This window comes from Balaenoptera ricei, chromosome 16 (assembly GCF_028023285.1).
Source record: "Balaenoptera ricei isolate mBalRic1 chromosome 16, mBalRic1.hap2, whole genome shotgun sequence".
Lineage (NCBI taxonomy): Eukaryota > Metazoa > Chordata > Mammalia > Artiodactyla > Balaenopteridae > Balaenoptera > Balaenoptera ricei.
Window position 1 is genome coordinate 27051262 of NC_082654.1, and position 27709 is coordinate 27078970.

The 27709-nt window shown below is 50.3% G+C and overlaps 3 protein-coding genes and 1 non-coding gene across 11 annotated transcripts; 2 read left to right on the plus strand and 2 right to left on the minus strand.

Annotated features, from left to right (window-relative positions):
* Nucleotides 1-498: 498 nt before the first annotated feature.
* On the minus strand, nucleotides 499-8708 carry NOLC1 (nucleolar and coiled-body phosphoprotein 1). Its single transcript, XM_059899666.1, has 13 exons — nucleotides 8547-8708; nucleotides 5978-6033; nucleotides 5724-5863; nucleotides 5497-5627; nucleotides 4920-5085; nucleotides 3555-3685; nucleotides 3281-3425; nucleotides 2836-2964; nucleotides 2455-2565; nucleotides 1720-2364; nucleotides 1431-1537; nucleotides 1165-1257; nucleotides 499-988 (listed from the first exon to the last, which is right to left on the minus strand). Exons 1-13 carry the CDS (start codon nucleotides 8664-8666, stop codon nucleotides 830-832), a joined length of 2133 nt encoding a protein of 710 aa, XP_059755649.1. The 5' UTR covers nucleotides 8667-8708; the 3' UTR covers nucleotides 499-829.
* On the plus strand, nucleotides 3763-4524 carry LOC132351009 (ubiquitin-ribosomal protein eS31 fusion protein-like). Its single transcript, XM_059900722.1, has 2 exons — nucleotides 3763-3977; nucleotides 4281-4524. The coding sequence occupies exons 1-2, from the start codon at nucleotides 3763-3765 to the stop codon at nucleotides 4522-4524; spliced, it is 459 nt and encodes a 152-aa protein (XP_059756705.1).
* Nucleotides 8709-10233: 1525 nt separating the features above from the next.
* PPRC1 (PPARG related coactivator 1) lies at nucleotides 10234-24830 on the minus strand. Of its 8 annotated transcripts, none has more exons than XM_059899779.1 (14): nucleotides 24642-24830; nucleotides 20582-20770; nucleotides 19892-20038; nucleotides 19679-19771; nucleotides 16673-19556; nucleotides 16329-16382; nucleotides 15443-15500; nucleotides 14599-14669; nucleotides 12867-13596; nucleotides 11746-11895; nucleotides 11569-11635; nucleotides 11324-11445; nucleotides 10929-11080; nucleotides 10234-10642 (listed from the first exon to the last, which is right to left on the minus strand). In XM_059899779.1, exons 1-14 carry the CDS (start codon nucleotides 24792-24794, stop codon nucleotides 10539-10541), a joined length of 4974 nt encoding a protein of 1657 aa, XP_059755762.1. In that variant the 5' UTR covers nucleotides 24795-24830; the 3' UTR covers nucleotides 10234-10538. The 8 variants fall into 8 exon arrangements, with proteins under 8 accessions (XP_059755762.1, XP_059755760.1, XP_059755761.1 ...); XM_059899777.1 differs by having other exon boundaries at nucleotides 14599-14666; nucleotides 19670-19771; XM_059899778.1 differs by having other exon boundaries at nucleotides 11569-11629; nucleotides 19670-19771.
* Nucleotides 24831-27182: 2352 nt separating this feature from the next.
* On the plus strand, nucleotides 27183-27302 carry LOC132351363 (small nucleolar RNA SNORD22). The gene has a single exon (XR_009498299.1). It is a non-coding gene; the product is annotated as a small nucleolar RNA SNORD22 (small nucleolar RNA).
* Nucleotides 27303-27709: the final 407 nt, after the last annotated feature.

The following is a 27709-nucleotide window of genomic DNA, read 5'->3' on the forward strand; positions in this document are numbered from 1 at the left end:
TGTAAAAAAATAAGATGTAGCCCTCAATTTAGTATTCGACACTCTTAAGGGTCAAGCCAATCAAAAATTGTCTTTGAACAATAAAAAAGTTTATGCTTTTAAATTAAAAAACATATATTGCAAACATTATGTAATAATAAAATTATAGCAAACGAAATATTCAGACTGACCCCACGGCATTCACACCACACCAGAATTTTGCCTGAAACAAAAGAGTAAATTTTATCCCCCAAAGTAGGTAAGTCCATGCTGGCTGAAAACTTCAGTCCTAGACCCCACGAATGAGGTACATAGTTCATGCTTAACAGATACATACATTAACCATTCTTAACCGCCCCTCACCAGGGCCCTGAGGGGTAGGAAGGATGAAACGTGAACACAAGCACTCTCATAGACAGAATTATCCAATTATAAAAATTCATACATGTGACCTTTACCACATCTTGGAAGATAGCTGATTTTAATCTGTGAACCCACCTCTGAAAACCACAACAAAAATCAATAAGAAATGATTTAATGTAAAATATACAAATTTCTCAGTATGAGAACTTCCACGAAACAGGGAGAATGACAACTAAAACAATTTTTCTTAAAAAAGAACACTCCCCTTACCTTGTCCTTGCTACCCAACACTCAAAAACAAATCTGTACAAAACCACAAACACAGAAAAGGACCTTAGAGGATGTTACGATGCAAAGCCTTCAGACCTAATCTAAACTGCTCTCCTCACCGAGACCCTCCCCCGATAAAGCTGAGGGTTCCCAGGTCCACTGGGGAAAGTGAGTGGTCTCAGATCATCACCCCTGCTGTGCTACAGATGATCCACGGTCACTCGCTGTCAAACTTAACAGAATTGACTTGGACAGAGATGGAGCCTCCCCGGTAGCTGCCCCGCTTCTTCTTGGTTTTCTCATGCCGGAAGGATTTGCCTTTGGTGAACTTCAGAACTTGATTGGCTCGCTCCCCCCAGTCTCCAGTTGCACCCCGCTGGTAAGTAGAGACAGGTGGTTAGCACACAGAAGGACAACGCCAGGCCCCTGTCAGTTTCTTCTCCCTGCTCCAGCCAACCCGAATCCAGAGAACCTCCTACCAACCAGAACCAAAAGCTATCCTCTCTCTCACCCCACCCCCTCAAGAATGGTGAAGACCCTCTCTCTCCTCACCTTGGCGTCAAAGGAATTGTCTGCCACTCGGGCATCCACCTTGATCTCCTCCTCCCTGATCCTTCGGAATGGGGAGGATCCCCTTCGTTCTCCCTAGAGAAGAATGAAGAAGGAAATTGAGGATGGAGTGGTCATGTAACAGGAAAGCCCTCCTGAGCTACACCCACAGCACGTATGCCAGGCCAGGCAAAGAGCTGTCAAGGTGCTCTGCAATTTTTCTTTCTACTCTAAACGCTGGCTCCTGAGAGGAAAATAAGACAACTTACTTTCTTCCTTTTAGGAAATGTGTTGGGGGTCTGGGGCTTTATCTTCTTGGCTGGAGGAGTCTCTGCCTCCTTAGCAGCCTCATTCTGCTTCCACTTCTTTCCTGAACCTACAAAACAAAAAGCCAGACTCAGGAGACCAGTTTCCTGTCCCTCCTCCCAGGGTCCCACACTGAGGGCCTCCAACTAACTGGAAGCCAGTCATGGGCCTCGGCTCCCTATCCCACCCCAAGAGTAGAGCCCATCCTGATTTGGGGGACAAACCCAGGAGGCAGGTTCTTTGGATACAGACCTGGCTTAGCAACTGCCACTGCTGCCTTTTTCTTGCCCTCCTCCTCCTCGTTGCTGTCCTTGTCTGCTTTTCCATTCTGGGCAGTCAGTGCAGAGGTGCCATTGGCCTTGGGGGTTTGTGGTCTTGGAGTGCCCTTGCCCTTGGGCTTCTCCTCTTCCTCCTCCTCACTGGAGTCCTCAGAGGAAGAAGTGCTGCTGCTCTCGGCCTTTGCTTTCTTCACAGAGGCTGGTTTGGAAGGGGCTACAGTTCCCCCTGCCTTCTGTGGCTTCTTTTTGGCTGGGGGTTTAGGCGTCTTCTCTTCCTCGTCTTCCTCGCTGCTGGAGCTGTCTGAATCAGAGCTGCTGTCCCCACCACCCTGAGAGGCCTGCTTGGCAGGCAAAGACGGAGCTGCTTTGGCCATCACCTTGGACTTAGGGGTGGCTACATTCTTCTTTGTCTTCTCCTCCTCACTAGAACTGCTCTCCTCCTCACTGGAGGTGCTATCAGCCTTTCTGGTCAGAGGCTTCTGGCCACTGGCTGCAGGCTGCTTGGGAGTTGTAGCCGGCTTAACCGCAGACTGCTTGGGAGTGGCAGCTGGCTTACCTGAGGAATTCTTGGTGGTACTGGCTGGCTTAGCAGGAGCTTCATCCTCAGAACTGTCGGAGTCTAGACAGAGAATGGAGTGAGTATCTCCCCAAATCAGACTGAGGGGAGCCCTTGGAGCTCCCACTGCCCTGAGGGCCTCCTATGCCTTACCTGAGCTGTCTGAAGAGCTCTCTGCTGCCTTCTTTGCTGGAGCTGGTTTAGTAGTTGCTTTGGAGATGACTGCCTTAGCTGGGGGTCTCTTTTCTTCCTCAGCACTTGAATCTGGAAAGAACCTATGGCATTAGGCTGGGTCCAGAGTCCCAACCCAACCAGGGGCAATGAAAAGAAGGATGCAGGGAGTTCCCTGGTGGCCTAGTGGTCAGGATTCCAGGCTTTCAGTGCTGTGGCCCGGGTCAATCCCTGGCGAGGGAACTGAGATCCCAAAAGCCACACGGCGCAGCCAAAAAAAAAAAGCAGAAGGGACAGAAGCATTTCCCTCCCTACTCCTCATACGCTCCCCAGACCCACTCACCACAGGTGATGATGACTCACCAGACTCGTCGCTGCTGTCCTCACTGCTCTCCACAGGCTGCTGCCTCCCTGCAGCTTTCTTGGGAGCCTGAATTCCCAGGGACTTCTTGGGTGGGGGAACAGAAGGCGGGGGAACTGAACTATAGGGACCTGTTTAAAAGGGACAGTGTGGTGATTTTAAAATATGTACACAAATTCTTTGATACTGCTTCCTTCTAGAAATGGAGCTTAATTCCCTATCCCTTGAGGGTGGGCTAGGATTAGTGACTCATTTCTAACAAATAGACTACGGCAGAGATGATGGCATGCTATTTCTGAGTCTAGGTTATAAAAGGCAACGTGGCTTTCTCCTCTCTCTGGGAGAAGCTGGCTGACACATGCCAAGGTCCACGTGGTGACTGCAGAGGTCCTCCTGCCATTGGGCCCTGGTCACAGTCGCGCAGCTTGACTCCCCGTGTCCAGTCACCTGGTTTTTTCTTCATGGGTTTCTTCTTCTGCTCTTCCTCCTCCTCCTCCTCACTGGAGGAGTCCTCACTGCTGGAACTCTTTTGGGCAGGAGCGGCAGCTCCTTTCACTGGGGCCTTGGCCACAACTTGCTTTTTAGGTACAGTCTGCATCACACAGAGAAAATCAATTACCACAGGAAAATACTGACCCAACCAATCCCGCCATGCAATGGAGACCCCCCAACCACCTCCGTCCCCAGTCCCTTCTTCCCTGGTAGAAATTAAGGCCCATACCTTCTTAGATACGGCTGCTGCCTTCTCCTCCTCTGAGTCATCATCACTGCTGCTGCTGCTACTGCTGCTGCTGCTATTACTACCAGCTGCTTTGCCGTTGACTACTTTAGCTGCTGGCCGAGCTGGTGTACCTAAGAAAAAAGAAATAATGTAAGCGAGTATACAGACAGCTTTCGGATCCGCCATCTGCAGTGGCGCTGCCATCAAGATGCAGATTTTCATGAAGACCCTGACAGGGAAGACCATCACTCTCAAGGTTGAACCTTCAGATACAATAGAAAATGTAAAGGCCAAGATCCAGGATAAAGAAGGAATCCCTCCTAACCAGCAAAGACTGATCTTTGCTGGCAAGCAACTGGAGGATGGCCATACTTCGTCTGACTACAACATTCAAAAGGAGTCCACCAGGGCTTCCCTGGTGGCGCATTGATTAAGAATCCGCCTGCCAATGCAGGGGACACGGGTTCGAGCTCTGGTCCGGGAAGATCCCACATGCTGCAGAGCAACTAAGCCCGTGCGCCACAACTATGACTGCTCACCTAGAGCCCGTGCTCCACAACAAGAGAAGCCACTGCAATGAGAAGCCCGCACATCACAACGAAGAGTAGCCCCCGCTCGCCGCAACTAGAGAAAGCCTGCATGCAGCAACGGAGACCCAACGCAGCCAAAAATAAACTAAATAAATTTAAAAAAAAAGAAAAAAAGAGTCCATTCATCTGTGTGGAGACTTCGTGGTGGTGCTAAGAAAAGGAAGAAGTCTTACACCACTCCCAAGAAGAACAAGCATAAGAGAAAGAAGGCTAAGCTGGCTGTCCTGAAATACTGTAAGGTGGATGAAAATGGCAAAATCAGTAGTCTGCGTCAGGAGTGCCCTTCAGATGAATGCGGTGCTGGAGTTTCCACGGCCAGCCACTTTGACAGACACTATTGTGGCAAATGTTGCACGGAACTATTAGCACGGAACTATTAGCGCGGAACTTAGGAGTCTGTCAATTCTCTTGCCTTTGGAGGAAGCATGAAGGAGAATGCTGTGGTTTACTACATCAAAGGATGAATTTCTTGCCCAATTTCAGGAATAAACCTGTCTTCCAAAAAATGATATGATGCAAATTATTTGAATATGCCCTCTGAAGTCTTTAAAACATGTTTTCCCTCACTGCAGACTATTTCTGTAGTCACTAGTCCCTAACTATAAAACTTTTTACTTACTAGGAAAATGTTTCTTTTTAAAAAAAATGACACCAGTCAATACCTCTAGTTCAACAACCAGTGCCATTTCACTCCTGTGCTGAATTAAGGAATTTTCACATCAGTCCCCAGGGCAACCTGGTCCCCAGTCCAGCCTCCTAGGAACATAAACAATACCTGGTTTGGCTGGGGCTTTAGCCTGAGCTTTAGCTGCCACGGGTGTTGTCTTTGGCTTCTGGTTCTTTGGCACCTCATCCTCTGAGCTTGAGTCAGAATCAGAATCAGAGCTCTTGGCCTTCTTAGGAGGAGCTTTAACTGTCTTGGCTTGGGGTTTAACTCCCTTCTGTGAGAAAACACACAACCAGGAGAATCAGCAAGAGTTTCAGGGCACCCAAAGGACATCCTAAGGTAGAAAGCTTCCTAGGTGCCTCCTTTTTTAGGCCTTGTCCCTGCCATTTCCTGTCTAGAGTTCCCTGTACCTGTCCACAAAACATATTCTCTTACTCTTGGAGTCCCTGACAGTATCCCAGAGAAACCCAATACTGCCAGGGAAGCAGAACAGGTTGAATTTCCTCTAGATTCAGGGCTCAACTTCAACCTCACATAATCCTTCCCAAACCTCCTACTTCTACAACCTCCCTGAAAAACCATGTAATCACTTGTTATATACCTAACGCCATCAAACTAAAAGCCAAGATTTTAGTTTCTTCTTTCCAATCCCTTAGCAATCCCTTTCCTTCTCAAAGTTGCAAACCTGGACAGGCTTTTTCTTTTTGTCCTCTTCCTCATCATCACTGGATTCTTCACTGCTGCTGCTGCTCTCTGATGCCTTGACTGCAGCCTTTCCAGGATGCTGAAGCAGACTGGCTCGCTTGGCAGGTACAGCTGAACAAAAGTACAGGTCCCAGTAAGAATCAGCCATTTAGCACAGACAGGCTCCAAATCCTTTTCCTGGAACCACAACTCCCTGCTGGGTCTTACCAGCTTTCTTAGCAGGAGGCCCCTGGGCTTTTTCCTCCTCGCTGCTGTCCTCACTGCTGTCACTGGATGAAGTCTTCTTCTTAGCCTTCTTAGTCACTGGTCCATTTGCCTGTAACTTCCGCTTTGGGGCCTTGGTGGACCTGTTGAGGTAGATTAGGCTAACTCCTGGGGAATCAGGACCTTCCCAAACCAAAGAACACAGTCCAGCCTACTTGGGGGGAGAAAACAGCCACACTAGCACAGAGAAGACTTACTTGAGCCAGAAACTATAGATGTCCAAGAGGGAAGAGGCATTGGCATCCTGCTGGGTCTGTAAGAGAAAAGAGAGAGAGCAGGGTAAGAAAGTTTTAATTTGATATAAATGTTACATCTCTGTAAGACTTCTCCTACTTGCATAAATTAGGAGAAAAATATTCTATTTATGTATTTCCCAGTTTTTGGTATCAAAAACTTGGGCTATCCCTGTAGTCTCTGGCACCATCTATCTATTCCCCCACCTGTCAATTCTATTTATCAAAGCCTTTAAAAATATGCATTCCCTTTACTCTAGCAGTGTACTATCTAAGAATTTATCCTTACCCATGAAACAAACATCTACACAGGAGGATGTTTGCGGCAACATGGTTTATAATTCCAAATCACTGGAAACCATCCTCCAAAAGAAGATTAGTAAAAATCTATGTTACATATTCAGTACAGAATTGCATTCAGCTATTACACTGATTATAGATTATAAGTTGGTGTCCAAAAAAATCGCAAGGCATTACAGTATATACAAAAATACAGGCTCAAAGTTAGATGAGTAGATGTGAAACTCACCTCTGCCAATCATTAACGTGTGACCCTGAGCAAATCACTTAATCTGGGACTTCCCTGGTGGCGCAGTGGTTAAGAATCCACCTGCCAATGCATGGGACATGGGTTCGAGCCCTGGTCCAGGAAGATCCCACATGCCGCAGAGCAACTAAACCCGTGTGCCACAACTACTGAACCTGTGCTCTAGAGCCCTCGAGCCACAACTACTGAGCCTGCGTACCACAACTACTGAAGCCCGCGCACCTACAGCCCATGCTCCACAAGAGAAGCCACCACAATGAGAAGCCCGCGCACCGCAACAAACCAATGCAGCCAAAAATAAATAAATAAATAAAAATTAAAAGAAAAATAAATCATTTAATCTTTCTGAGACTGCTTCCTTCCCTATAAGATAGATGACACTACACATCTTATTAACTTGTTGTGAAGATAAGAAATAATGCATATAAGGGGCTTAGCACCTGGAAATAGCATCTTGCCCTTAGTAAACCCTCCACAGAGATTAGTTTTTTGTCACATAAAAAAGATTTCTGGGCTTCCCTGGTGGCGCAGTGGTTGAGAGTCTGCCTGCCAATGCAGGGCACACGGGTTCGAGCCCTGGTCTGGGAGGATCCCACATGCCGCGGAGCAACTGGGCCCGTGAGCCACAACTACTGAGCCTGCGCGTCTGGAGCCTGTGCTCCGCAACAAGAGAGGCCACGATAGTGAGAGGCCCGCGCACCGCGATGAAGAGTGGCCCCCGCTTGCCGCAACTGGAGAAAGCCCTCGCACAGAAACGAAGATCCAACACAGCCAAATATAAAAAAAATAAAATAAAGAATTATTCTGCCTAAAAAAAAAAAAAAAAAGATTTCTGATTCTGAAAGGCCCAATTCCATCCAGCCCACTCTCTTCAGCCTCCCTAACAGTCAAAACAGTTCCAATATGAAAGCAGCTGTATCAGATCACATGGCAGGCTGTCCCAGCTTAAGGCAGCCCTTTCTGAGGCCGATCTGACTCTCAACTTGCGTAGCCTGATTCTACCACAAAGAACAAGCTTATCTTCTTAGTCAAAGACTAAGACCGCTAAGGACTACCATACCACTCCACTCTACCCTCAAGGTGTTTTCTCATGCAGTCATGTCTGCTCTCCTTGAGATGTAGATTCCAAACCTTTCACATTCCCGCTCATCTTCCTTTTACTTGTTTTTAGAACATCCTAAGGTACGATAACTAAGATAACAGCTTTCACTCATTGATGCTTCCTGAGCACCAGGCACCGGTATTGCCACTTTGTATATGTACATATAATGTTACTGAAACTCACAAAAATCCTATAAAGTGGATGATGACATCCCCACAGAAGTAGAAACAGATTCAGGGACGTTAAGCAAGCTGCCTGGATCATACATTTCAAAAGTGGCAGAGGCTGTTCCCAAACCTAGACTTGTCTGATGCCAGAAGTCAAAGATTCAAGCCAACAGCTATGCCTGCTTGGCAGAGAGAGCTATGATGCTCAATCCTGCTTCAGCAGAACCCTGCCTCTACTCGTTCATTTTCTTCTTTAATAACAAAAATCCCAGCCTTCATTATTTCTAAAGCAATTTTACTTATTTTTTGAGTCCCGGGTAAATTCGATGAGAGTTAAGGCCAAGTCACGGTCGGCAACAGCCAACATAAGGCCCAAAGAAAGAACCAGGAGCCTCCACTGCCTCCGGTGGGGCACGACGCTGCCGCCTCGCCGCACTCCGCCAGCCACGTGACCTAGGCCACGAGGTTCCCACGCTGCCACCGCCGCCCCTCTCACCAGAAAAAAAGCAACAAAGCTCAGCGCCACGTAGTGAGACATCGTGGAAGAGACGCCGAAACTCCAGGCTTTCCGGCCACCGCCGAGAGCTCGGCACAAAGGCCTGGCAGACACTGGGCTGGCGGACCCCACAGACCTCCCTACCTGCAAACCTAAGCATGTCAGGGCCCGGAGCCCGGTGGTCATCCCACCCCCGCCCATGAATCATGCCCGGGACTCACAGCGCCTGTTGCCTTGGCGAACTTATTGGCCACGTCCGAGAGCTGGTTATCGCGCAGAAAGCCGAGCACGAGGGGATACAGGTCGCTGGGAACCACGCGGCGCAAGCCGGCGTCCGCCATCCTCTCGGCAATACGCGTCACTACCGTTGCCGACGCACGCGACTCAGGAACCCGGAAGAGGAGGGGTAGGGGCGGACCCCCGTGACGCCACAGCGCCTCGCGGGGCACGGCGGAAGGGGCGGGCGCACTCCGCAGAGCAGCCCCGCCCACACCTCGGAGACAGGGTAAAGGCGAAACCTACTAACGCTTTCCGGTCCCGCGAGTGTCGCCATCTTGGTAAGGCGGAGCCCGCCGGTCTGCTTTGTGAAGGCGGAACCCTGACGTCAGGGGTCACGCCCTCAGCTGCGGCGGGAAAACTTCGGACTTCCCGCGCCCTGCCTTTTTGATGGAGCCACCTTTTCTCAGTGCTGCGGTTACCCGCGCCCCGGGCATCTGGATGCCAGAGTAATGAGTGGGCCGGCGGGCCCGAGCTGACCTTGAATTCCTCTAAACTTGGTCACATGATCTCCCAACCTACCCTATTCGCGCTGCCCGTGGATTCCCACTCTTCATCTTCACTGCCTCCAACACCCTGGGAGGCCCTTTCTCAAGATACCACCCCAACCTCTGCACTCCCACCTCCATTACAGAGGACGCTTCAGGTTATCTGTGGTAGTGGTGAGGCGTTGACCTTCAAAACTGCCCCTACCTCAATCATGACTTGCCCATGAGACAACCCTTTCCTCTCTTACATAACACAGCCTTAGGTCAGCTCCATGAAGGGAAAAAGGGGTTGTGCACCAAACCTGAGTGACAGCAGCAATCTCTTCAAACCTATAATCCTGAAAATAACCCTTCTACCACCTGGGGCACAGCCCACACTATGAACCCTCCCTGTGGAAGAACTAGAAAACCCCTCAACTGCCTCTCCTTTTGTCATGAGTACTCAAATTTATCAATCACTGCCCAGGCCTGCCAAGTTAATTCCAAGTTCTATCTTATGTCAGTTCATATTAGCAAACAGCAATCCCTTCAGTCCTATGCACTACCCCTTGACTATTTCCCATTCATGCCCCTCAGGGAGGTAAGGATCCACTTTCTCAAGGGACACACCTCTCCTTTGCCTTTCTCAGGCATTCCCCTGTCCTTGGTATAATTCCTACATCTCCCTCTTCCCCAAAGGTCTATCCACCTGCATGCATTCTTTAAACATCTGAGAACCTGCCGAACGCCAAGCATTGTGCTCAAGCTATTATGGTCCACATACACACAAGCCTCAGTTTCAAAAACCTTTATTTGCAACAAGTGTGAGCTTCCTCTGGGTCCTTGATATTAAAATTCCTTCCTGGACCAGTAGCACCACCCTTGTCGGAAATGCAGAATCTCAGGCCCCATCCCAGAAGTCAGAATCTGCATTTTTAAAAGATCTCCAGATGATTCAACTGCCCTTTTAAAGTTTGAGAGGCATTCCTAGATGACTGATATCACTGACAACACCCTTGAGGAGCAGTTTCAAGTACAACAGGATTCTACACCTGACCAAAGAGGGGTCCTAGGAATTAAACGGAGGTAAGCATGTCCCTGTTGTGTTCAGAGAGGAAAAGTGACTTGTCTGGAACTACCACCATAGAAAGAAGCACAACAGCACTTGGCAGTTCCCTCTAGTTCATGTTTATTAGTCTGCATAGTGACTTCGATTTTCCAAACACGGGGGGAACCCCTCAACCCCATCCATCTTACATAGGAATGCAAGTTAATGTGTTTCAATGCCTATTATAAAAAACAAATACCGCTTTAAAAAAATCTGATTTAACACATTTTTATTTCACTTTTTTCCATTTCTTTATAAAACAGTCATCTCCTCACTAGCAGCTGTCTCCCCTAGACTGGGGGAGGGAATGGAGGAGGTTGGGCACCTCCAAAGAAAAGGGGGTGGGGGAGAAGGGCCCAGGGTTACCTCCTGAGGTTCTTCTGGGCCTGTTTCAACAATGTGTCAAAGTCAAGAGAATCAAATTTGCTCTTTACAGGAGCAGGGTCAAAGTCTTCCCGGTTGGAGTCTATAAAGGTAGAGAGAGACAGACATCAAGGTCTCTGAGTACACCTCCCAACCACAGCGTCCTCAAATGGCCAGCTACCTCTCATGTCTATAATGGATGGAGCTAAAATCACCTGGATATTAAGTCAAAAGACAGGTGAGCACCCCTTCCTCCTCTCATCCCACCCCTTAGGCTCTTCACGTTGTCAGAGGAAGACAAGTCTGCCTAGCTAGCGCCCCTCTCAAAAGGCTGGGGACCTTTTGAGGGAGGAGATGATAGCAAAGGCTCAGGGCCTCCCTCCACTCACCAAGATCAGAATAGCTTCTCTTGCAGAACTGCCTGCGGCCCCCAAAGCAGAGATCAAAGGGCTGTTCATCTGCTTGCCTCAGCTTGTGGCCACTCTCGATGGCTGCAAATGCCTCCTCGGCATAGCGATAAGTGACGAAGCCATAGTTGTCACTGGTGGGGAGGGTGAGACAGAGGCTGACATGGCTATTTGGGCACATGCCATGGAGAAGAGACAGCTCGCCAGGGTACAGTAATGGACTGGGGTGGTTCTTCTCATTCCCCAAATTGCCAGCCCTCTAACTGTAGAAATGAAGGTGCCTATATTGCCTAACACACCAGAGCAAGGGGGAAAGACAAAGAAGCATCAAGATAGATAATGAGACAGGACATCCTGACCTTAGGGCCCAACCTCACCCTTGGACACGGAAGTGGATGGTGCACTCCTCAATCTCTCCAAAAACAGAGAACCTCTGTTTCAGCTCTGACCTAGTCATGCGACCAGGTATCTTCCCAATGAAGACCACTCTTCTCTCTTCCTATGTTAGGTCAAGGAAAATTGACACACCATGAGCCAAGGCCATAGCTGCAGATGGCTCTCTGAGCTCATGTCATGGCTCAGGGACAAGCCCTCTCCTCCCAGGACCTGTTCCTCTACTCACTATTGCACGCTCCTTCTGCAGAACTCTCTGCCTTTGGTAATGGTCGTGTGAACGATAAGAACTGTACCTGACAAGAGAAGAAGGTGCCATCAGTGCCCCAGACATTAGGCAGCTCAAGTCTCAGAACTCTTAGGCACCTGCACCCCAGATGCACCGACTCCCTGAAAACATGCTCACCGCCGCCTCCTGTCACTTCTCCGGCGAGGAGATAGAGAGCGGGACCGACTTCGGGAACTAGATGATGAGGATGAGGAAGACGAGGAGGAAGATGAGGAGGAGGAAGAGGAAGAGCATCTTCGGGAACGTCCAGAGGAACTGCAACTGGACCTGGAGAACAAAGGGGCACACAGGAATGCTGGGAGCGGTGCAGGTATATTCCACTTACCTTACCTTGGCCCCAGCCCTGCCTCCCTGTCAGGAAGCTCAGGACCAAAGGCAAAGCAGAGCAGAGGAGATATAGAAGAACTCTTCACAGATGACCAAACTAAGAACCTCATGAACTTTAGATGTTCTAGAGTATTTGGGCACAGATCATATTTATTTTCAATTATGCAATTAAAAATAGAAAAATATTTAACAAATCAGAAAGAATAAAAATAATGGAGACTCGGAGATAAAGGGCTGGGCCCTAGGTCTTACAATTCGCTGCGGGTGGGGAGGGGGGCAGGCCTGGGTCTCTGGGATCCTGCTCCCCTCATATGTCTCATAGGAGTACTATGACCACGGCATTTAGGGGATGCGCTAGACCTGTAGTAGGGGACATTTCTGAAGATAAGCTTCACCATCAAAAACCAAGAATTCTTCATTGATTAAGTGGAAAAATTTGGGTCTATTACTGAGAAAAAGGTACTGCCAGAAAATAGCTGAGGCCACAGTGACACCCAAAGGAACTGTCCCAGACTGTTTCCTCAACAGATGATTAAAGGAAGGACTGTTTGCCATTAACAACCCACCAGCCCACCAGCCCACATACTACCAGGAAAATAGCAGAAATAAGGACTGATACAGTATGCAAAGGAATCAACGTGGTCAAGATCAAACCCTAACTGTCTCCCCAAGGCAGGTCTCCAGGAAGGAGGAGACCTCAGAGACATCCCAATCTCCAACAGGGGATAGGAGCTATCTTCTCACAGCTTGCCTCCTTCAAATCCAGGAAAGGGAGAGAAGACAAAAGCCAAAGACAGAAATAGAAGCCTTAGTGCCTGAAAGTATCAAAGTCAATGTGCTAAAGCTTTCAGAGTAAACCAGAGGAGAGAACTTCCGAAGTGGAGAGAACCTAACAGGCCATCAGAGCTCACCTTCGCCACCTCTTGTGTGGGGGGGAGAGGGACCGGGACCGGGACCGGGACCGGGATGAGGAAGACGACGATGAGGATGAGGAGGAAGATGCTTCGCTGGTCCGGTTGGACCCAGAGCTGACAGAACGGCTGCTGCGGCCACGGCGGCCTTGCCAGCCCCGGCTTGGGGGGCTGGCTGACCTGCAGGCTTTTCGATAACAGCGCACTGACTGCTGCTTGGCTGAGGGATCAGGGAGAGTCCTAGTGTTCATGTCATTCCGGCAGGGTGAGGCCTCAGGGGACAGCAAGGTGGATGGGGCAAGGCAAGGGGCTGGGGGATCTGCCTGATCGTTGCTAGTCCTGTGATCAAGTGGCTTCTGGGAGGCAGCTGTGCATGGGGGCAGCGGGGTGGCTGGGCCCAGGGACAAGACAGGTTTGATGGTGATATCCTGATGGCGTTTGACATTCCATCGGGAGCCCACCTCTGGAATGACTAGGGCAGGCGTCTTTTTTGGGGGGGTCCTGCTCCGGACACAATAGTCATGGTCCCCAGAGCCCACATGGACTGGACTAGGGCCATGGACCCCTTCTTGGAGGCAGGCTGCAGCTGGATGTTTGGCCTCTGTAACTCCTTCAGGCTTCAGGGTTCCCTCCTGGGCGGTGGACTTAGGAGATTTGGCTTTGGCCAGCAGTGAGACAGCAGCCAGGGGCTTCCATAACTGATGGGGAGGGGTAGCTGGAGGGGTGAGCCCTGTGAGGGGAGGGAGGATGGAGATAGCAGGATGAGATCCGATTCTACACTTCTAAACACTGTGAATATAGGCTCCAGAGATCCCCACTTCATCTCACAGAGTATACTAACAATGATCAACAGCCCAACTTCTCCCACTGTTACAACGGCTCCTTCCCCTGAGTTCCCCATCTTGGAGACCAGCAGTAGAAACCCAACCAGCTACGGTCCTCCTGAACTGTTCAACCTCTCACTGCCCAAACCTAGCTGGTGGCCAGGTCCTGTCTGTCCTACCTCTTCATTCTTAGACTCACCCCCTGCCCTCAGAACTGCCTGACTTCTGGGCTGCATCTTGCCTGAACTCATGTAATCGTCTCCTAATAACCTCCTAACTCGGGCATCACACCTGTCCACCTGTCTTCTACATTCCTGCTGGTGGGAGCACCCAAAAACCAAAGTGGTAAAGTTTTTTCAATTGCTTCTTCAATGTATAGTATAAAGTCCAACCAGCTTAACATGGCATTCAAAGTTCCCATAACCTGACCTCCTGCTTTCCACTCCAGCTTTCTCTCTTCCTTGAGCTCTGCCCAGCACCCTGATCAACCACTACACTCCAGCCAAAATGAACCACTCACAATTTCCCAAAACATACTGGGCTGGCTTTGCTTCTCCAGCTCACTCAAGCCATTCCATCTACCTAGAATGCCCATAAATCTACCTGATTGGTATCAGTGATTTTCTCAAGCCTCCGCTTTGAGGATTACCTTCTATATAACCCTGCCCTGACTGTCCCTCTTCAGATCCCACTATAAGCCACACAGGCTTCTTTAACACACAACATCTGAAACTCAACATGTTCATTTGTTTACACATCTGACATCTGCCCCCTGGACTGTGAGAACCTCAAGGACGAGGATCAGATCTCTGTATCCCCAACACCTACACACACTTGGTGCAGAGCAGGCTCTAAAAACATTTACTGCATAAACTAATCAAAGGCAGAGTTCCCCACCCTGAACCCACCTGCCACGTTGGCCAGTTCTGGGGCTTGTAACCGGTCTAGGGGCCTCTTCTCCTGGGGAGTGTCAACGCTGCTGGCGGGGGGAAAAGGGAAAGCCTGGTTCATTGCCTCCTCGACATCTTGTACATCTGCTTTGCTCACAAAGCAATGGGAGAGGGGTGCGTGCAGAGAGGAATGGGGGGCACAAACTGCCCCAATCACTCTCCTCCAGCACAAAAGGGGTCTTAGTGACTGAACTTTATGTAGGTTGGGTCTTAACTCAGCTCTGCCCTATTCCTGGATGACCTTGAATACCCCCCACCTCCTCCAAGCCAGGAGCCTCTCGTGCCCGGCTCAAACCAACCCAAAATCAATGTGGAGGAAAATATGCTTGGCAAAACAGGATGGGGTATCATGAACATGAAAAAAAAAAAAAAGGCCTCTTGGTGCTGGAAGAATGGGGAACAAGGAGGTCCAGGATGCCTGTGCCCCCCAAGGAGTCAGGGGAGCCCTAGCCATGAATATCCTCCCCCAGTTTTTCTTACACCATTACTAGTGTTGAGCAACCTTAACGCCTGTTAAATAAAGGAAAGAAATCCCCAAAAGCACGACTTGCCAGAAGATAAAAGGCATCACCATTTGGAACCCCAGACTGGAATCAGCCAGAGAATGGTACATATATATCCTCCTACTTCACCACTCAAGACAGTACCCTGTAGTGATGGGCTGAGCTGGGGGTGGGGAACAGGGAAAGACTAGAGCGGACTAAATGTCCCTGTAACAGAGGCATCCAGTTGACAGTCCTGGAGTGCCGGCCGGCTGCTGACCAACAGCTGTAGGGTAACTCACTCATGTCCCCATACTTACCCTGAGTTTCCTACAGCCAGGCTGTCAGCAGGAGCCGGGGGAGGGCACTCCTTTTTGGCTGCAAAGAAACCATACTAGTTAAAAGCCCAACCAGATGTTCCATACTGAGGAGGTGCAGAAGGGCTGGCTTTGAGACCCAAAGGAGGAAAATCCATTTTGCCTACATACTCCATTTGGGTCTCCCCAGAGATCCATTCTCCTCCAGTGGGTACCCAGGTATATTTTTAATCATGTCCCTTCTCTGCTCAGAAACAAGCACACTCCCCACTGAACCTGGGGAGTCCAAACTTCTAAGCCTAGCATTCCAGGCTCTACATAACCCACCTAACTAACTTCCTAGTCTTATAACCTACTCTTGATCTACACTTATATTTTCTATTTTGCCTTGTACTACAGATACCTGTTACCAATTCAGCAGTCATTTCTGCAAATTCTTCTCCCCAGTCAGACCATAAGCTCATCTGAGAACAGGACGTAATATCTCCCGCAGCACCTAGAACCATGCCTTGTACTGAGAAGCTGAGCTATCCATTGCCTTTCAAATACACCACATGCGATCTTTCCTATACCTCTGCCTTTATTCACCACACAGTCTCTGAATTCCTGTCTTCCAAGGCTCACCTGGAGAGCTACCTCCCCAAATAACCCAACCCACTTGAATCTCCCCATCCATCTACTCTTTATAGTTCTTGCCATGCTGTACTCACCACTCTCCCTGGCTTAGATTGTGTCACAGGTAAATCTTATCTTCCCATTCCAATTAGGGGGCTGCTCTAGTGGCTGAGACTCCCCTTCTCCCTCCCCCCAGTTTAAGCAACTACAGGGCTAGGCCCAAAGGAAACATCAACAAAAAAGGGTTGGAGCAAAGCTACCCAGGTTTCCTCACCTTCTGATTTCTCAAATTGCTCCAGCAGACTGGACAGGTCCGATGCCTCAATTCCTGTGGAAGCATACAACACAGCCCCTATCAACTGAGTACACAGGTCCCAGAAGTCCCAAGTCACCTCACTTCTTCCCCTAGGCTCCCCATGCCCACTGTACTAAGTAAACCAAGGCAGCAACACAAAGCAGAAAGAATCAAACCAACCCAGACTTCTACCTCTCAAGAACTCTCCAAAGAAATCCAACAAAGGTCAGTCCCATCAAGGTAGTTTACCCTGTTTTATGGAGGACACTCCTCACACAACCCCCATGCCATTCTTCACACCAACTGAATGGTGTGGCACTCACCAATCTCACTGATGAAAGCCTGTACCACATCCTCAGGACCCTGGGTACGTGGGGTAGGCAGAAAGGACAGTGTCCTTAGACGGGCTGGGTGGACAGCAGGCAGTTTGGTGGTAGTGCTCTGCCTTGGTGCAGATGTGGGAACAGCCTTGGCAACAGGAGAGGGTGCCTTCTCTCTGGGCCTAGCTTCCTGGGGCTCAGGCTTTAGCCTCTCTGATGCAGGCTCAACAGCCACACTCTCAGCAGGCAGACACGGTGGAGCCTTGATCCGAGGGCTGTGCACCGGGGAGGACACCTTGTGCTTCAGATGGGGAGATGCAGGCACTGGCTTGACCTCCACCTTGGTGGGCTCTATCTGTGGAGCTCCCTGGCCAGCTGCCCCAAGACTGAGGGGAGGAGCCATCGGCACAGTCAGTACACTATCAGGAGGGCCAGGTGGGATGCCACTGGGCTCCACCTTGGGTGAGGGAACAGCTCTTCCAACAGAGGTTAGAGGCAAAGAAGGTGGGGGAACAGTAGGCCAGAATGGAGGGTGTTGCAGCCCTGGGCCCCATCCCAAGGGCCCATAGGTACAGCTGGAGCTATAAGGTGGGACTGGGGCAGGAGGAGGTACCCAAGGCACATTGCAAGTGGAGGGCACAGCATAGGCACCTGGAGTACCAGACACTAGGGGCACCGTTGGTGGAGGGGGCAAGCAAGGATAGCCAGAAGGGGACAAGGGGGGATAACAAGGCCAGGGTGGCACAGGGGCATAGTGAGTAAAGGGATCAGGTGGCACTGGCCCCACAGACATCGGAACACTAGGAGGCTGCAAGGGTGGTGGGGGCAGACTGGGGACACCTTGCCCATTTGTGGGAAGGGGCAGCATGGGGGTCATGCCCAGCCCACCCGTGGGAAAAGGCAGGGCAGTGGGCATTGTGGGGGGCATGGACTGCACAGCAGGAGGTGGAGGTCTTGCTGGCAGTAGCATCTCTTGGGACGGCACCTGCTCAGTGGGAGTTGAGGTCATAGGTTTGCCTGCAGGTGGCTCAGGACTAGGAGAGGCAGGGCTGGGACCCACAGGTGCAAAGCAAGCCTCAGAAGGAGCCTCAGGGCTTCTCTGCAGAGTTGTCTTCTTGGCTGGGGCTGGTGGGACAAGACAAGGGATGTCTGCCAGCCCTGTGGGAGTTTCTGGGAGGCTGGGCCACTTCCCAGCTGGGGGCTGGGGGTTCCTCTCTTCTGCCTCTGCTTGGCGCTGCTGTCTTCGTCGCCGGTACTCAGACAGGCTAAGAGGCCGAGGTCTGGCTTCCTGGGTTGTGGCACTAGTACCACTTTCCCCCTTCAGAGGACCCATGACCTCCTTGACTTCAGGATTGATGGCTTTTGGGGGGTCTGAGGACTCTGACTCCAGGAGGAGCTGGGGGGCTGGACTCCCCTGGGCTGATGACACTGCACCACGTCTGGGATCAGTTGGCCTAGACTTAACTAGTACAGGGTCAACTGGAGCCAGGTCATTGGGAAGAGAGTCAACTTGTACTGGCTTGGCTAGGACAGGGTCAACTGGAGGCAAGTCATCTGAGATGGGAACAACCACTGCACGGTCAACTGCTGCTGAGTCAGGCAGAACTGGGTCAATCAGCACTGGGTCAGCTGGGAGAGGGTCAACCAGTTTAGGGTCAACAGGTACAGAGTCAGCCACAGTGGGATCAGGGTCAACCGCAGTGGGATCAGCTTCAACAGAGTCAAGTGGCATGGGGTCAGCTTGAGCAGAGTCAACCAGAGAGAGATGGGTGGAAACAGGGTTGGCTTGGATGGGGTCAACCAGGCTGGGGTAGAGGTCTAGAGGACCTTCTTTACCAGGACTAGCTTGTCCAGCACTACTCTCCAAGTTCCCAGAGCCAGGCTTCTCCAAGGCAGCTGCCCAGGCCCGAGCCCAAGCCCGGGGCTTCCCTCTACCATGGGGAGGCGCAACCTCTCTTTGAAGGTCCTCCTGAGACAAGCTGCCTCCCTGAGAGGTCAGCTCTGTAACTGCTGTAGACTGCCCACGAGAGGCTGACCTCAGCCTCCTGGCATAACCTTCTGCACAGGCAGCTGGCTGCTCCTTGATCTTCTTCCTCCTGCCCTTTCGAGCTCTCTGGGAACTTAGCATTGCGTTGGCTGGTGGGTTCTGAGGCCCCTTGGGTGCCATTGGCTCCATGACCTCCCTGGGCTCCAACAAGCAGGCTGACTCCAGCTTTTCCTTTGAGTCCAGTGGCAACCCCTCTTTCTCAGGGCAGAGGGCTTCCCTGGGCACAGCAGCCTCTGTCTCTGCCTCTAGTGCAGGCATGATCAGCTGCAAGGCTGGACTGGCCTCTAGCGAGTCATCCAGGAGGACAGGCTGGGGTCCAGTAGGGATCTGTCGCACCACAACTGGGATCTCCAGGTCGTTGCCAGCTGTGGCCGCCTGGCCCACAATCTCCAGCACCACACAATCCTCAGGCAGTGTCAAATCATCTGGCTGCTCTTGAAGCTCATCCTCAAGTGCCGTCAGGTGGGTGAGGTTAGGCAGGCAGTACGGGTGCATGGCCCGCACCAGCTCACTCAGGGAGGAGATGCTCTCATCGCCAGCTGCCTGCACTGCCATCTCTGCTGCTACTGCTGTTTTATCTTCCTCCTCGGGACAGGCCAGGTGCATGGGGAAGTCTGCGATGCTGCTCACAGAGTTGTTGAGCTCCCCAGCAAGCATCTCGCTGCTGAAGCCGGCCACCTCCTCCTCTTCTTCCCCATCACTACGCTGCTGGGGAGGTGGGGACTGGCCCCAGCGGGGTCTTGACCTTGGGGGTCTCCAGCTAGGAAGCTTGGGGGAAGAGGTCTCCAAGAAAGAGGGTGGAGAGAAGTCCCAAGGAGGATCTGTGAGAGACATCTCAACCTACAGGAGAGAAGATAAGACATAGGAGTTTTCTCCAGGAATATCTTTTCCCAGACCTGTCCCCATATATTCTTCCCCCTGGGAGTCCATGAGGCTCCCTAGGTCAGGCTTACCCCACTCACTCTACTGCTGCCTGTGCTGGGCCCCAATGGGTCAGTCGGTGTGATAAGGTCACGTTCTGGGGGTGTCCGAGAGAGGCTGAGCAGCCTGTGCAGCTAAAAGGGAGAAAAAGACCTGAAATGTGTTTGTGCTTCAGAACTTTATGAGTAGGCTCGTGGATGTGGTTCTAACCTTTGCACCAACCACACACCCCCTTCCCCTCATCCCACACTTACAGAGGAGCCCTCCCGAGGTGACACAAGCAGCTCTGAGTCAGGAATGCTGTCAAATGGAGACAGGTTCTCGGAATCTGCATTGTCCAAGATCTCTGTTAGAGCTGTGAGCAGTGACACTTCATTCTGGTCCTCCAGAGATAACCTGCTCTGCTCAGGAAAGACAACAGGAAGGTCCCACCACCATCCCTATGACCTACCAGGCCACTGAGAAGGACTGGATGCCAAGAGAATCCCTCTCCCAGGCTCAGTTCAGCTCAATTTGCCAGAGAGAGATGTTAGTACCAGGAGGCATGGGTTCCAATCTCATTTACTACCATCCACCATCTCTCTAGTGTCAACAGAGACCTATCAAAATTGAGTCTTGAACTTATGTTTCATACTCCCTACACCCTCAGGTAAGATGTGGGATGCTCAGCAAACAACCCTTGGCTAAGCTGGAATTGGACTCAAAACAAAGATCAGAACCCTCTGAACATGTAAGTCAGGGGCCCAGGCAGGGTGAAAGGCCTTGGATGATAATCCAAGTCTGCCAGGGCATCCTCTTACATGGGATGCAGCCCAACTCTCACCGAGAAACAAAAACACACTTCAAGGACTCAGGCTGAGTATCTAGGAACCAAGGTGCTAGGAAAACAGAGCCACTGAGCCAAAGCTCCTGCCTGAAGACCTCCAAGCCCAGCCCCAGCTCACCTCTCCAAGGCCACCAAAATCTTCAATGAGGGAGATGAGGGAGGCATCCATATAGCTGTGCATGGTCCCCAGCAGTGTCCCATCCTGCAGTATCAGCTCCTCCATCTCTAAGTCCTTGTCCCTCAAACAGGGGCCCAGCCGAGATAGACTGACAAAGCCAGAATCATCCCCCTCCTCATGCAGCAGCACCTGGGGCAAAAGGGGATAAGGTCAGAAGGGCACAGTGAAGGCTGCAGGGCATGGGCCCTCGGGGGCAGCTGATTTATACACTCTGTAAACCAGGTACCCAGCCCTCCACCAATGGCCTCAGACTCAGCAGGAGCCCCAACACACTCTGGACTTGCTGGGCAGAGAGAAGTACAAACTATGAGCCACAGCCACAACCAGATGGCAGTGTTCAAGAACCTTCTGGGAAAAAAAAAGTTTAGACTCCATCCAGAAACACTTGGAACCACATGAGATTGATAAACTGGGGAATAAAAACATCAAAAAGACCAAGATTGTTCAGAAGAGTTATCTGCTGGCAGTGATGAAGACAGACATTCTGAGGGGCACACCAAAGGAGAGGAGGTCAGCAAGCAGGCAATTCCAACTACAACCACCTTACCTCCCTCAAATCCCACTTAGGCCTCTCTTCTCTGCTTAGCTCAAATCTCACCTTCTTCAAGAAGACACCTCAGGCTTCCCCAACACATCTCTCCTCACACCCCGAATTCATACGTGTTCCTGTACCACTCACTTTTCTGGCAATCACATCCTACCCCCTTCCCTATCCCATGACATTCCTTGCATCATTACTAAAACTATATTCCAAGTTCCTCTGGGGCAAATAACCCTTTGTATTCTATGAGCTTATATTTTTCTTGGCTCTTGGAAGGGTTTAAACTGTGCTTATACTTCCTGGTCACCCACCATGCCTGGCACAGTGTATCGCAGTATACACAGCTGAGAGTCACACTTATTTCGAACTTCTATTTTGAAGGCCCTACAGTGTGCCACCCAACCTCTCAAAGGTAGTCCCAAGGGAAAAGTCTCTTCCCTACCCCAAGCAGGTTAGAGCAAAAGAAGAGAAAGCTTGATTTGGTGGATGGAAAAGCCCCGCCCCACCCCACCTCTTCCCTGAGAACCAATAACATCTTCAGCCTTGTCAGGCAGGGAGGCATCCGCCCAGGCCTGTCAAGAGTGTGGGCGTGGGCAGGGCCAGAAGTGGCTGGCAAGGCCGGAGGCCAGAGGCAGGGGTATCTCCACTATACGAAATTATAGATGATGCAAAGGCCAGAGAACAGGAACAAACACAGACAAGCCAGTCTTACCTCTCCTTTGGCAGCAAAGGGAAACTCTGTACCTCTTCCAAAAGAAAAAAAAAAGCAACAGGTGTGACTGCACCCCCCCGACCCTCCTAATCAAGCTGAAGAGTAACAATGCCTAATGAGAGAAGAGGATAGATAGGGACACTTTAGGAGGCCAGGCCCAGAGATGAAGTAAAAGGTGGCAGGTTTTAGGCACTAACTCCTCCCAGGCCTTCACAATCCTGTAATTACAACTAGCAGCTGAATAGCACCTCGCTCAGCAAACACTCCCAGGTGAGCAAAGAGGCTGCATCTCTTGCCCTGCCACCTACTTGACCCAGCTACTAGGCCAGAATCTCAAGACACTGTCCAGCTTTATGAACCACCTATCACCACTTCCATCAGGCAGGTACTGGAGCCCCAGTCACAGAACCCCCTCTTTACTTGACCTCACCCGTCCCTCCCCTCAAACCCCAAACAGCACAGCTCCCAGAGTACCAAGATCATGGAGAGGATAAGCCCAGGCTAAGAGTGTGCCAGCCACCAACATCTCTTAACTTTAACAACCTCCCGACTGGCTTTCCCATATCCGGCTTGTCCCTGCAGGGTTCAAAACCAGCTACAAACGTGAAAATACACATTTGATCACCTCTTGAGACACTCTCTAATCCCTCCAAGGGCATCTTCCTGCTCTTAGCACTAGGTTTAAAGTCCTTAAATGGCTTACAGTGGTCCTGGTATTCCCCAGCAGACTCCTCCAGCGTGTCTTCTCTCACCACTCTGTCTGTCTCTGTATACACCAGCCATACGGGTTTCTCCAATAAGCCATGTTCTCTCCCACCTCAAGGCCTTCACACACTGTTCCCTCTGAGGAAAGCTCCCCCTCCCCTCCGCCCCCCACAATCTCACCTTAAAATGTCTCTTCCCAGACCCTGCAACGTAGATTACTACTGCTGATTATATAATATGCTGCACTTTCCTCTGTCCCCCTCATCATTATTTATTGTCTGTCTAACCTGATAAAAACATAAGATCCTGGAGGACAGGGACCATGTGTGGTTTACCATAGTATCCCCTATGTCTAAACATAATGGAATCTCAGTAAGTTGCTGGCTGATTGACTAGCTTCCACATACTCATCTTTGTGTGTGTGTTTGTGGTGAACAATCTCTCCATAAGACCCTCTCCAACTCCAAATGACTACCTAACTTGGACTACAGCTGGATCATGGATACTTCCTGCCTCTCCCCCACTGCTGCTGGGTGGGCAGCACCAGCCCCACAAGATGTGGCCTCTGAGAAAATAAGGGAAGAGCGGGTGGGCAGCTCCCAAGTTACAGCCCCAGAAGCAACTCCCCACCCCCACCCCCAAAGGCCTGGATTGGTTTGCTATAACTGATATTACCTGGCAGCCTGCAGCCCAACTCCCAACTAGAAACCAAAAAAGAAAAAAAAAAAAAAAAGCTTTCAAGGACTCAGCTTAATTGCTTAAGAGAGATAACAGTTCAAACTAAGTCTTGCCGACCTCCACTCTGGGTGGGAACTTTTAAGAAGCCCTGGTGAGGAGTGGGACGATAACACTTTTAAGTATGGAAACTGAAGACCAGGAAAAAAAGAGTATGACAGAAAGAATGTTCCCCCCCCCCATTTAGTAAACGTTCAACTAGTGTTGAGTAGTTCTCAGATCGCCTCCAACTTTTGCCATCCCCAGCAAAAATTCCAGAGAAGCTTAAACACAGACCATCTCAAATTTGTCTGTATCAATTCACAGGAGCAGGCCTTAGCTGCCTCCTCAAAAGAGATGCTTGAGGAAAAGTGAGGGAAGGAGAGGATTCCCTTTCCTTAAGCTTGTGCCATGTAAATGATGACACCTCCCATGCTCCTTGAATTACGAAGGAGGCAGGACTGCAGGCAACAAAAACGCCAGTGCCCATGACTCACAACCCACCCCAAGCCGGTCGGACAGAGGCTGCCACTCCACAGCCCTTCAACCTCAGCCCTCTACCCTCCCCAACACACTCCGCCATCCGCAGGGAACAGACTACCCGCACACCTGGAAAGTCCTTTACCATCCGTTGTCGAGGGGCGACGCGGACCAAAGCAAAAAGAAAAAAACTCCTCCAAGGCTCTGGGCAAAGTTGATTCTAACAGCCCCTACCTTCCTTCCTTCCCAGCCTGGGGCCCCCAGCACCGATCGGAGATGGCGGGACCGGCTGAGACACACCCAGTTCCCGGCAGTGCGGCTCCAGCGCCGATACGAGATGCCCGGCAGCCTGGAGCGGGAGCCACGTGGACATCCCCTCCCCGCCCCCACGTGGACCCGAAGGCCTCCCCCCCCCCCCGCCCAACCCACGTGGGTGCCGGGGCCGCCTAGAGGGGGAGGGGAAGCAGACAAATTATCCCGGGAAAATCGCTCCCCCCCACCCCACGTGGCTCCGAAAAGGCACTGCGGCGCTGGGCTACAGGCAGCCCCCACTCGGCATCCTTAGAGGGAGGTCTTACTCTATTACTCTAAGTCCGAGTCCCCCACACACAGAGGCCAGGTTTCCTACACCCTGCTCTGCCCCTCCGGCGTTCCGGAGGAATCGCCATAAGGACCCGCCTCTGCCCGCATCCCCCCAGCAAACGACCCAGGTCCGCTCGGTCCAATCCGTCTTCCGCAGCCACCCGGCATCGACTCCCAAACGCTTCTTCCCTTTCCTGTGGCGTCCACGTGTCACCGCCCGGCACACGCCGCTTTGCTGCCAGCCGCGGGCCGCCCGCCAGTCTCACCTGCTCCCCGCCACTCACAGCGCCCACAGTGCCATACGGCGCTTGGCTCCGACTCCCCCAACCGCTGCTGCGCACTCCACCGCCAGGGTCGGGGCCGGGGCCCCCACTCGGAGGCGGCGCGACTCCGTCTCTTAGTCCCCGGCGCGCCGCCATCTTGGCCCCTGAACACCCGGCGCAGCTCTGATCGCCGGCGCCGCCTCGCCCAGCCGATTGTGGGAAGGGAACTACAACTCCCGAGAGACACTGCAAGACTACGGATCCCAGAAGACTGAGCGGCGATACCCATTTGCACCCGGGAAGAGGGCACTGGCCCCGCGAGGGAGCCTGGGAGTAGTAGTCGCGTTCAGCAGAGCCCGAGTGGCACGTGCTATAGGCATACTGTAATGAATTATTTTCTGTTGCGCGGGGGGACCTAGTTGGGGAGCGCGAGGTAATAAGGGGATAATTACCTTTTGCGTATCTTTTTATTTTCCCAATTTGTCCAACTGTCAGACTCCCTCTTTGTCTGACGTTTTACCTGCGGCACGTTCCTTTCTCCTTAGTCCAAGTGGGCCTGTGTTTTGAAACAGCACCCCCTCGTGGGCACCCGCACTCCAGGAGCTAAGCCTCACCCGCTACACTGCGGCACTACCGCGAGTTCAATCTTAGAATACAGCATTATCAGTGTCTCTCTGAGCTACTCAGAAACCCACGTTGGTGCCTCATTACCAAATTTACTTCCTGCTACTGCAGATCATCTTGCTATCTTCCAAATACAACAGGTGTTTTCCTGCCTTGTGGAAAACTTTAGCCTCAAAACATCTTTGATGCCCTATTTTATCCTGGAAAGACTTTTTGGCCATCCCAGCCAACCTTGATCCCTCTCTGTATTTCTACAGTCCATCACTATGTCTATTATTTACTCATTTGCCATTTAGAAGCTACTTCATATTGTTTCCTTTTTCTTTTTTTTCTTTTTTTTTTAAGTGCTATCTTAAGCTTTATTCATTAGAACTCTATAGTAATACTTAGTAGTGATAAAATTAGTCCAGATTTATAATCAGGATATCTTTTAAGATATAGTTGTGTCAGGCTGGGATGAATTGGGAGATTGAGATTGACATCTGGGTCAATCTATTTCATACGCCGCTGCGTGTGAAATAGATAACTAGTGAGGACCTGCTATATAGCACAGGGAACTCTACTTGGTGCTCTGTGGTGACCTGGATGGGAGGAAATCCAAAAGGGAGGGGATATGTTCACTTTGCTTTGCAGCACGAGCTAGCACAACATTGTAAAGCAACTGTACCCCAATAAAAAATAAATATTTAAAAAACATATGTATATATATATATATACAAACACATATAGTTGTGTCACCCTTTAAGATGTACCCTCTCAAATTTACAAAACAGAGAAAAAGAGCAAAGGATTCTAATAAGCTTAATATTCTCATAAATTTAAAATACAATATATATTACAATAATGAGTTTTAAATTCATGAAGGAAACAACCATGCATAATAAGATGTTCTTAGATTTAAATTGAAAAAGACCCTAACCTCAAAGCATCACTTCAACATTTTCCAGAAATAAATTAAAAACCCCCTGCAAAGAAAGATCCCAGCGTTCTGAGCTTCTGAGTTTGAACAGTGGTAACATCTTTTTTATTATGATTTTAGGCAGCCTCTCTGCTAATGGGTGGGGTTGTGTTCCTGTCTTGCTAGTTGTTTGGCACAGCGTGTCCAGCACTGTAGCTTGCTGGTCGTTGAGTGGAGCTGGCTCGTAGCGTTGAGATGGAGATCTCTGGGAGAGCTTTCACCGTTTGATATTACGTGGGTCCGGGAGGTCTCTGGTGGACCAATATCCTGAACTCGGCTCTCCCACCTCAGAGGCTCAGGCCTGACACCCGGCTGGAGCACCAAGACCCTTTTGGGAGGTCTGAAGTCTTCTGCCAGCGTTCAGTAGGTGTTCTGTAAGAGTTGTTCCACATGTAGATGTATTTCTGATGTATCTTATGTAACTCCAAAGATGAAGGCTTTTTCCTTTTCCCTTCTGTGACAATTTCGGATGAAGATCGCCGTCGCCCGGCCTTCCCCTTGTCCATCTTCTCCTCCTCTTGCTGGAATCGCAGTCGCTGTCTCTTTTTCTTTTTTTTAAATATTATTTATTTATTTGGTTGTGCCGGGTCTGTTGCAGCAGGCAGGCTCCTTAGTTGCGGCTTGTGGGCTCCTTAGTTGTGGCACACAGGCTTCTTAGTTGTGGCATGCGAACTCTTGGTTGCGGCATGCATGTGGGATCTAGTTCCCTGACTAGGGATGGAACCCAGGCCCCCTGAATTGGGAGTGCAGAGTCTTAACCACTGTGCCATCAGGGAAGTCCCTGTTTTCTTATTTTTTAAAAAAGTTTTGTATTACAAAAGTTTAAAAATCACTTCAAAGAGTACAAAACTATTTAAGTAAGAAATATACTTGGCCTACAAATTCCAATCCCCAGATTTAACCCTTGTCACCTTTGGTGTGTATTCAGCCACACTTTTTCTATATATATAAAAACGTATAGGTCCCAGTGAAGAAACATTCAAACATTACTTCCTGTCCTAGTCCCAGAGCCTGTAAAGGTGAACCCACTGGGGCTGGCTGGAGAAGAAGAGGAAAGTTTGTTCCAGAAGGAACTGAGGGATCATAAGGATTTCTAAACATGGGAAAGGGAGGAATAAATTATTTGTCAAAAGTCAGTTGTGTATATTTTTTCCAGGCCCAAAGAAAGAACAAGTCACGTGTAATGGAATCTAACTCTTGGAGAATATCAATAGGGAATTTTCAAGTTATTTGTTACACAACCTAGCTGTTCTAATTAGCGTACAATCATTTCAGCCCCTCTAAATAAAAGGGTTTTGTTTTGTTTTATTTTGTTTTTGTTTTGGCCACTCCACGTGGCTTGTGGGATTTTAGTTCCCTGAGCAGGGATTGAACCCAGGCCCTCGGCAGTGAGAGCGTGGAATCCTAACCACTGGACCACCAGGGAATTCCCAAATGTGTTTTTTTAACCTTAAAAAAAATGTATAGGGACACACATTGACCTTTGTTC

Excerpts from the sequence above, each read along its gene's own strand:
- LOC132351009 (XM_059900722.1), top strand. The coding sequence starts at position 3,763 with ATGCAGATTTTCATGAAGACCCTGACAGGGAAGACCATCACTCTCAAG. Across the intron at positions 3,978-4,280 it reads ACCAGGGCTTCCCTGGTGGC|ACTTCGTGGTGGTGCTAAGA; the intron begins GCATTGATTAAG and ends ATCTGTGTGGAG.
- NOLC1 (XM_059899666.1), bottom strand. The coding sequence starts at position 8,666 with ATGGCGGACGCCGGCTTGCGCCGCGTGGTTCCCAGCGACCTGTATCCC. Across the intron at positions 5,086-5,496 it reads AAAAGAAAAAGCCTGTCCAG|AAGGGAGTTAAACCCCAAGC; the intron begins GTTTGCAACTTT and ends GTTTTCTCACAG. Across the intron at positions 3,686-4,919 it reads TAAAGCCCCAGCCAAACCAG|GTACACCAGCTCGGCCAGCA; the intron begins GTATTGTTTATG and ends CTTTTTTCTTAG.
- PPRC1 (XM_059899776.1), bottom strand. The coding sequence starts at position 24,794 with ATGGCGGCGCGCCGGGGACTAAGAGACGGAGTCGCGCCGCCTCCGAGT. Across the intron at positions 16,383-16,672 it reads GGCTTTCATCAGTGAGATTG|GAATTGAGGCATCGGACCTG; the intron begins GTGAGTGCCACA and ends ATGCTTCCACAG. Across the intron at positions 11,636-11,745 it reads AGAAGTGACAGGAGGCGGCG|GTACAGTTCTTATCGTTCAC; the intron begins GTGAGCATGTTT and ends TTCTCTTGTCAG.